This window comes from Drosophila melanogaster, chromosome 3L (genome assembly GCF_000001215.4).
Source record: "Drosophila melanogaster chromosome 3L".
NCBI classification, from domain to species: Eukaryota; Metazoa; Arthropoda; class Insecta; order Diptera; family Drosophilidae; genus Drosophila; species Drosophila melanogaster.
The window spans coordinates 7,181,383-7,190,358 of NT_037436.4; the positions used below are offsets into that span (position 1 = coordinate 7,181,383).

General features: G+C 42.1%; 1 protein-coding gene across 15 annotated transcripts in view; it reads right to left on the bottom strand.

The window, feature by feature from the left end:
- The window catches only part of Dscam2 (Down syndrome cell adhesion molecule 2), a 30,733-nt gene extending 22,184 nt beyond the window's left edge, over positions 1 to 8,549 (bottom strand). For all 15 annotated transcript variants that reach the window (NM_168196.4, NM_001300035.1, NM_001300036.1 and 12 more), the window contains exons 1-5: positions 7,885 to 8,549; positions 2,241 to 2,573; positions 1,996 to 2,157; positions 1,159 to 1,305; positions 926 to 1,043 (exon numbers count right to left, since the gene is read on the bottom strand). In NM_168196.4, the coding sequence (NP_729225.2) occupies positions 926 to 1,043; positions 1,159 to 1,305; positions 1,996 to 2,157; positions 2,241 to 2,573; positions 7,885 to 7,933 (809 nt within the window). In that variant the 5' untranslated portion in view covers positions 7,934 to 8,549. The remainder of the gene's footprint in view (positions 1 to 925; positions 1,044 to 1,158; positions 1,306 to 1,995; positions 2,158 to 2,240; positions 2,574 to 7,884) is intronic.
- Between the last annotated feature and the right edge of the window lie 427 nt (positions 8,550 to 8,976).

Sequence of the window (8,976 nt, forward strand, 5' to 3'; positions counted from 1 at the left end):
GATTCTTTTGTTTTCTGTCATCAGGCTGACATTGTGCCTGTTTCCACCTACCCTCACTAGACCATCGGATCTTACATTACTTGTCTGCTTATCAAAGCGTAATTATGGCCACATACACTCTGTTCTCTGTTCTCGATGTGGCAGTAGAGTTTTTTTTTTTCCATCCCGACTACATTCACATCATTACCTAGGCCATTGTTGTCGAACGAGATGGTGTATGTTACGTTGCATTGCGCATACGACCCATCGGCTGTCGAGAAAGTTAACTAACGCTTTTAGCTCACATTTCAATTAAGGCCACACATTACCAACTCTTTAGACACATTTTACAATATAATATGAACGTCAGCTAACAGTCTCCGCATCTCTCATATTCTGACCCCTGGAGCGGTTGTTTATTTATTTGGCTGCCAAACTAAACTAAATGCCCTGGCCACACACTTTAGATGTATGCGTTTCAATTAACTTGCACCACCATGGCATAACTGGCTTTGCACAGGGGAAAATGTATTCTGACTATAAATATATCATAATCTAATAGTTTGTACAGACAAGTATAATAAATACTCCGTGAAGAGTTTTAAATTTGATTGGCATGTCTAAATGTTGAATATATATATATTTCAAAAGAATAATATACTTTTTTAGATTTAACATATGCAAAACTTTGGCTACTTCAAGGACACTCAGTTAAGATCCTGATAGTTTTCCCCAGTGCACTAATAACTGAGAGCCCAGCGTTATAGCGTTTGTGCGGCCAGGACCTGTCAACGTCAAAAGTTTCGCCAGAAATGTGTGCTAAAGCTCTCAGCGACCGAATGAGTGAGTGAGTGCGAAAGGGGGGGGGGGAAGAGTCCTTTGGGGAGTGGGAGTGGGCGGATGCCAGTGGATAGCATCGATTTGCGCCACCTATACCCATACACACCTGTATTCGGGCGAAGGACAGCCCTGGGCGACGCACAGGAGCACCGCGCCCTCGTCCTGCGACACCTGCACATGAGCCGTGTGCTCCACCACGCTCGGCGAAATGATGCCGCGATGCGCTGCGGCGAGAGATGATAGAGTTGATGGAGATATATGTGGCATTGGTGTGGTCCTGGAATCGGGGTTTTTGGGGCTTTTGGCCATGGGCCTGGGCCTGGGCATGGGTATACTCACAATTAATACGCAGTCGGGTGGGTGAACTGACGACCACCTGACGGGTGAGGCGGTGCATGCTGCGGCAGCGGAAGGACTGCGACTCATCGCTCTCCTGCAGATTGTGGATGAGCAGCTCGCCGGTGGGCAGCAAGTGGAATTTGCCATCTGGTGGAAGGGAAATGCAAAAAAAGCTATGAGTACATTTCCCTACGATGAACTGTTGCCTAAACTCAACTCAAAAACCAACCAAGTATACACATAAAAGAGAAGGGTTAAAGTTCCACTAGAAGTTAAGCCAAGTTGCAAAAAAAAATATATATATATTCTCGAAGTTAAAACTTGGATATAAAAAGGAAACTCTCAGTCTCTGCATTGGCATTCCTGCTGACAGGATTAATCAAGATGGATGCCTTCATTCTGTCGCATGCTTCTGATTCAAATCTTCTGCCAGACACTCTTGACCTTTCCGGATAGTTTACTCGCCACAAAAGCCGGTGGAATTTTGAAAAAACAGAAGGGGAAACACGCTCTTTGTAATATAGACAACCGGAAACGCCAGCTCTTTGTGGAGTGGGTTAAGGCAAGCCAAAAGCTCGTCTCAAATTGCTAAAGGACAATGTTAATTATGCACCAAAGGACCAAAAGGAAACTGAAAACTGAGGGGCAGGTGCGGACGCAAATGGCAGTTAAGCAGGCAAACATGTGAGGCAAATACTGCAAACAAACAATGCACTTTGTTGGCTTGTCGCACGGACAAGGATGCAGATGCAGACTGAACTGAACTGAGCTGAGCTGAGCTCCTCATCGTTGCGTTTCCTTTCGGTTTCTGGCATAAGGACGACAGAGTTAACTTACCGCCTTGCAACGAGGGATAGATGTAGATAGCGGGTTCATGAACCCACGAGACCACTCGTACCAATTCCTTGACGAACGTGGGCACCACGCAGCGCAGAATGGCGGTGCATCCCCTTGCGGCAGATAGCACCTCTACGTCCACTTTGTAGGCCTGGGCCACAACTGCAGCGGAGTATGAAAAAAAAAAATATATATATATATTATATAATGCTGCCACGCCCACACATTGCACTGTAGCCACTCACCCGCCCTCACTTGCACGTCCCGCGAGACGATACGACCCACCGAATTGCTGGCAATACAGCGATAGATCGTGTTGTGCACATCCTGGTGGTAGGCGGCCGCGGCGAATGGCATCAGGACGAGCGTTCCGTTACGCAGGACACGTCGCACTCCATGGATCTCGGTCACCGCCGAGCCATCCGCGTGCACCCAGTCGACCGTCGGCTGCGGACTTCCGGAGGCCGAGCAGTCCAGCCAGCCGCCGGAGGAGTTCGAAAACTCCACACGACCGGGTGGCTCCATAACGAATCCGGGACCGCGCAGGTGGGCTTCGAACGGTTCACTGCAGGTGTTATCTGGAAAGTATAGAACATAATTGGGAAAAAGTAAATAACAAATATTTAAATTGCATCAAAATTATGTTTTGTATGCCTTTAGGTTCACAATATCTTTCTGACCAAACTCAATTTTTGAAAGCAAGATGGAGTTGAATTCCTTGCCAAAGACCGAAATCAGTAAAAACCCTTTAAGTATAAATGAATTCAGCAATGGCTGCTCTAGATTTTCAGCTGAATAAATGCATTTATGATCGTAAAATATTTTACTACCCCATACATCATTTACATGCCGCATAAAAATGCAGAAAAATAATCCCCAATCATGCATTAAAATTGTGAGCTGGCATAAACAAAAGCAATAATCCCGGGGAGATATCAAAAATTCATAAAGGGCCGCTGGCCTTCTCGGGTGCGCAAATCCCTTGAGACCTTTTTGCACTTTAATAAGCATTTTACATTTTTTATAATGCCCGGCCATTGTCGCATTCGAAAGTCGGAGTTTTCCTTACATTGGAGAGCTCGTTTTGCGAGCAAACAGATTTAGCCTTATCCCAAATTAGAATAACACTTTTGGTGTTTAGATCGGGCTGTTCTTCTACATGTTCCCAATGGCCCCCAGACCCAAATACATATACTACGAGTATGTATGTATGTCGAGTGGGGTTGGGGGTATATATATATATATATATCTATATATCTGCATGTATATGTATATTTCTCCAAATTGACATTTCGTTTCATATTCCACATGAATGCGCCTCGGCTGTCTGTCTGCCACCGAAGCGGGCATCTTTCCCTGCGGCGCTGTGCAAATCCTTGCAACTCGTTCAATCTATCCCAGCATTCGTCCTGCCCGGGACTTCAGGACACCAGGACTCCCGATCCGTCCGCCCTCGTCCCTAGAAGTCATTGTGTCTGCAATTAGAGTTGTTTTTGTTGGTTTTGTTTTCCCTCCATTTATTCCCCCTTTTTCTTTTTTTATTTCTATTTTTTTTTGCTTTTCTGTGTTTTGTTCTTTTTGGCTTTGTACGCTTTTTGTTGTGCCTGGCCAGGCGCTTTTTGTTTTACGCTCGACAGCATGGATTTTTATGTAACTGCTTTCTGGTTTCGCCTCCGTCTGTCTCATCGCCTCGTTTCGCTTTTCTCCGCTGATTTCATGGCTTTACATTGCTTCTCCAGCGGTAAGGATCACACGCAAAAAAATTGACTAAAATCGATCTTTAGTTATATCAAAATATTTAGCAAAGAATCATCACCAAACTATATTTAACACACTAAATGTTTGCAATTAACAAACAAGCTTTCTAATTACTGATTTAATGCATAAAATTAATATTTGATTCAGTTGAAAATTTATATATTTAAAATCCTATCTAAGAAATTCTGTCAGCAATGATTGACTTAAATCAGAATATGCCTAATTTATTTTCCACTGTGCAATCATGGCTCCTGGACCAGGATGCGGATAAGGACGAGGCCTCTGCCAGGCCATAAAATTATTGCAAGTATGTCTTGAGGATGCTTGGCACTCGTTTCTCATTTTTTCAGCTTTTCGGTTGGAAAGGGTATGTTTTACGAGTTTTGTGCCTTTGAGCAGGATCCCATGTGTGTAAGTATGTGCTGCATATGTGTATGTGTGGCCTGGTGCATGTGTACATCCACTTGTAGGGGTTTTATTCTTTCCTGCAAAAACAAAAAGTCCACCCTATCCGTGCTCCTGTGCGTCTGCTATTTCTGAACGTCCTGCATGTATGCATGTGTGGGTGAGCATCATGCCGACTCGAACTCATGTTCTTCTTGCCTTCCGGCCTATTCCAATGCTCCAATGGCAAAATCAAAAAAAAAACTTTATTCAATGCATTTTGCCAAGGTACTACGTTCAAATTTGACAAAAAAGTTGATGAATTTTTAAAAAAATTTCAAAAAAAGCTTTAGGAAATTGAACGATTTTAAGATCGTTTTCAAAAAAAAAAACTTTTAAAAATTAAATTATTTGAAATTTTATTCAGACTCTGTACGTTTAAAGCTTAATCAGCTGTACTATGCTTTTAATTTAATTTCTTTCTCTTGCTTGCTTGCAGATTTCTGGTTATCCAGATAAAATTCTAGTATGGTAATTTCCCAATGCTATTATCTTCACATTTACATAGTCGATAGCAATTCCATCACCTTTGTGTTGTCACAATTGAGTGTTTCTCAATCAATTGAGACAGGATTTTTTGGTCAATGGAAAAGCGCATTTGAGCTGTCTACATTTTCCACAAATTTCTTTCGCAAATTGTTTTTCCAGCTTGGTTTTCTGCAACACCTGCAGCACTCTACATGCGACTCCATGTGCAACTGGCCCCTGGGTCCCGCCCACTTTTCCCAGCACCGCCCCCGCTTCCGTCCTGCACCTTATTCCCCACCAAAAAAAAAAACCCTTTTTTCCTTTGGCTCGCATTTCCGCTCGTTTTGTGTCGTACATTTCACATTTCACTCCGTTCACTCCGAATGTGTTTCCCATCCACTTGTGCGAGTCTTGAGGGGTTACTTTGCCAAGCTTCTCAGACATTATTTTCCCTGTGTGTCTGTGTGTGTTTTTTTTTTTTACTCCTTTTTCCTGCTCCTCGAAAAATATATATATGTATATATATTTTTTTTCTGTTTGGATTATGCCCTTTTGGCACTTTTCGAAATTATTTCGTTGCCTCCAGGCGGGCGGCTTGTGATACATGTTGTGTGGCTGCAATGTGTCTGCACTCGGCTGGCAATGCAGTGGTTATATTTCTAATGGGCCCCGATCCTAGGGACAGTCCAAGTCACCCATTAAAGCAACACAAAAAAAAAATATGGGATTGTATATTTATAGCAGACTTTAAGACCACAGAAATTCTAGGGGCTTCGCCGGAAATGGGCGACGAACCTTGTAAGCAATCAGCTCGAAAAGTACAGGAAATTCAATTTTTATGCGCAAAAAACAAGCGGCAGGAAGGCGTGACCCAAACACCCAAAGATATCGGACTCAATATTGCTTGGCCAAAGAAGGAAAACTTGAAAGAAGTTAAAACGTTTACAGACCAACGCGCCGCCCAACAACAACACGGCCACGAAACGAATAATAATTGTAAATAACTTGATTTTCCTGCTGCCTTGGCCAAAGTCCTGGTCCCAGTAAGATGTGCTCCAGTTGGCCCAAAGTGCACAGAGGACTGGCATGGAGGCCAGGACGATTCCAATAAGACGTTCGAAATCTTTTGTTGGCCGAATTGTTTTGCACAACGAGAGCAAAAAATAAAATCGAATACATTGGGAAGTTGAGATTGAATTTGGGAAAATCTAGCAGTTCACTTGGAACTTTAATATTGATGCTTAAGTGTGTTTGTTCTTTCAATAATGTTTGGAATATAGATAATAGGGTATAGATAAAGATTAGAATATACTTAATTTATATATCCTATCTGAGAAATTTTACAAATTAAAAGATTTTCTTATGAATATTACAAGAACCCCAAGTTAGGTTGCGAAGAACACCTTTAAAGTAAATTCTTTTAAGTTTATTACAATCAATTTTTACTAAATGTTAATTTACTATGGTCCCGAAGTTAAAACTTCTGTGAAAGTATAAAATCTTTTGAGAAACCGCAAATTCACTAAACTTTTTTTTGTTAGGCTAAATCATTAATAATGCCAGCAACAGAAACTAAGATTTTCGGGTATAAGCGGACTTTCCAAGTTAAATTGCCATCTGGTGAACATTTAATATAAACTTTATCCCTTGCACTTCATTAATCCTACAACAAATTAAAGCGTTTGTCATAAACGGTTTAAAACATAATCAATCATAGTGTGCGGTAAAACTTTTGCTTTGGCCATAATTTTTCATAATTTTCCCATCACAAACTCGTACCGTTTTTCCCCCAGCTCGAATCTAATCGGATTTTCGCCATTGTTGTTGTCGGGTGCTGGTGATTTTATATAACGTATTATATTTTATGATTATCTGCATGAAAATGGAATAACAACACCGAAAAATGTGAGCCATCTCTCACAACGCCGGAGCAAAAAAGTGTGTACGCTTAGACGTTGAGCAACAATTTCATTTGCATATTTTTCATTTGCTCCTGGCTCCATCGAGGGTGCGAATAAATACGTTTGTGGACGAGTATGAATCATGAAATATCTGTGCGGCATTTCGATATTTTTTTATATTTTTATTATTATTATTTTTTTTTTTTGGTTAGCGAATAGACATGTAAGCCAGTCAGCAACGAATGCCAGAGCTGGGCAATGAAAACTGGAAAATATCAAATTTCCAAAAGAGGTTTTCGCCCCACACTCATGGCTCTTCGGATATGAAAAGGTCGGTGGGTCGATCGAGTGTTCTGCTCCTGACACATTTCATTAGCCTGTCCCACACACACATTCAAATGCACAGAGAGAAAATATTACAAAGATTGTGACTGAGGTGAAAAACCTATTTAAAAAGCATTTTGTTAGATTTTGGCATAGACACGACAAAAACATGGTTATCCGATTGATATACAATTTAAAAAAAAATTATTTAGACAAAATATATTTTTAATATAATAAATTTTAAACGGATAACGTTTTAAAAAAATTTTGACATTTTGAACTCCCATTTCTTTGGCATTTATTCTCTCTGTGTATACACACATATAACGAGTAGATGGGATAGTCGTTTTGTGTGGCATAAATTGACGCCTGGTTTTTATCATAAGGCAATTTTATATTATGCTTGGGCATTTCGGCTTTAGTTTTTCTGGCAATTTTATGGTCTCCGGTCTTGGTCCTGGCCCTGGTCCTGACTGCTCCATAAAGAGACCAAGTCATTTGCACTTAGTTCTGGGCTAGCGACACTCGTATATAACATATAAATTATAGCACCTCCTCACACGCATGAATCACCATAAATTCAGGTCTTTCTGCGCCACTGAAGATTTGCCTTTAAATGATAATAAACTGAGTAATTGCCTTGACTGAAGATAATTCTTGGCCGACTCTTTTCTCTTTGCCGCCTAAGCCGCCAAGAGTATCCCGCAAAAGCCCCCAAATCCTTTTGTTTTACTCGCAAGACTTAATAATAAGTTCCGTTTCGGAGGCGTAAGCCGAGTTACGAAAAGGGAAAAATAACACGCCGACAGCTGTTGGGGCTTATGGTTGGAAAATCGCACGCACACTGCCGGTGCCGGAAAAACAAAAAGCACTAAGCATAGCAATACTTTGCGGCGCGTGCCGAGCGACTTAGGGAAAACCAAGAAGAGGCGCCTAAAATGCCGGCAGGCCGGCTTAAGAGTTTTCCCGGAGAAAAGTTGATGGTGGCACCTACCCAGATTGAGCAGCAGGAGAATCACAAAGAAGCGGCTACTAATCCACATGTTTACCGGCTTCTGTTTTGATTCTGATTTGAATTTCGTTGAAATTTTTGTTTTATTATTTGTTATCTTTTTTGATTTGCTGGGTTTTTAGCTGAGCTTTTTTTTTTCAGGAATTTTTCGTGGGCAGTGAGCTGTACAATTTTGATTTGGCTTTTGCTTTCGAGCGATTTTACATTGCAGACACTTGACTCCTCTTCTCACATATTTTTGGCACTTATGTATCTTTCAGATTCTTTCTATTCACTTTGGTGATTTGGTGTTTGCATGATTTGATGTTTTGTTATGTTTTAGGGGACTGCATGGCCCGGTGCCGGCACACTTTGCTATACGAAAACTAGGCACTCTCCCGCCAGGACAACCGACTGCCAGCAAGGACTCGACTTGACTGCGCGCCGCCGGAACCGAAGTGTTGGCCAAGTTAGGAGCTCTTACACCATAAAGTAGAAGCACTTTCACACACACACACACACGCACTCCGCGGCTCTCTTCCACGCTCTCTTCGGCGAGAATTCACCACACGCAGTCACTTTCGGCACTCAGTCCCGATGCATTTTCAATCCAACTTCCGTCGTCCACCAGAGCCGTGCGTATCCTTCGAGCCTCGAACAGCAACTGCCGGATGCGGCGACCACCAGCTCTTTGATGGCTCATTTCAGTGGTGCAGTTGGCAGCACCGCCAGTGGCTGCTCTCAGCGCATGCGCACCACCATTTGTTGTCTGTGGTTAGGTACGACCTTTTTGGAGCGTCGTCGAAGAAACAGCTGTGTTTACACTGGACCACTTGGGTGGTGCGGCCACAGAGGAAAATAGGCGGTTGGGTGGTTGGGCAGTGGTGCGGCCACATGCGTGAGTGCCTAGTTGAATGTTTCAATTATTTCGGCCAGCTCCATCTTGCCTTGCCATAGATTAGGCATCATGAATTCAGCTAGACTGATGATGACTCTTTCGAAATCGAATTGGAATGGGCTAAGAATCTCATTTACTTTCAATTAATCGAGCATCATCCCATAAATTTGCTTTCAATTAATAACGCAATTTGTTAA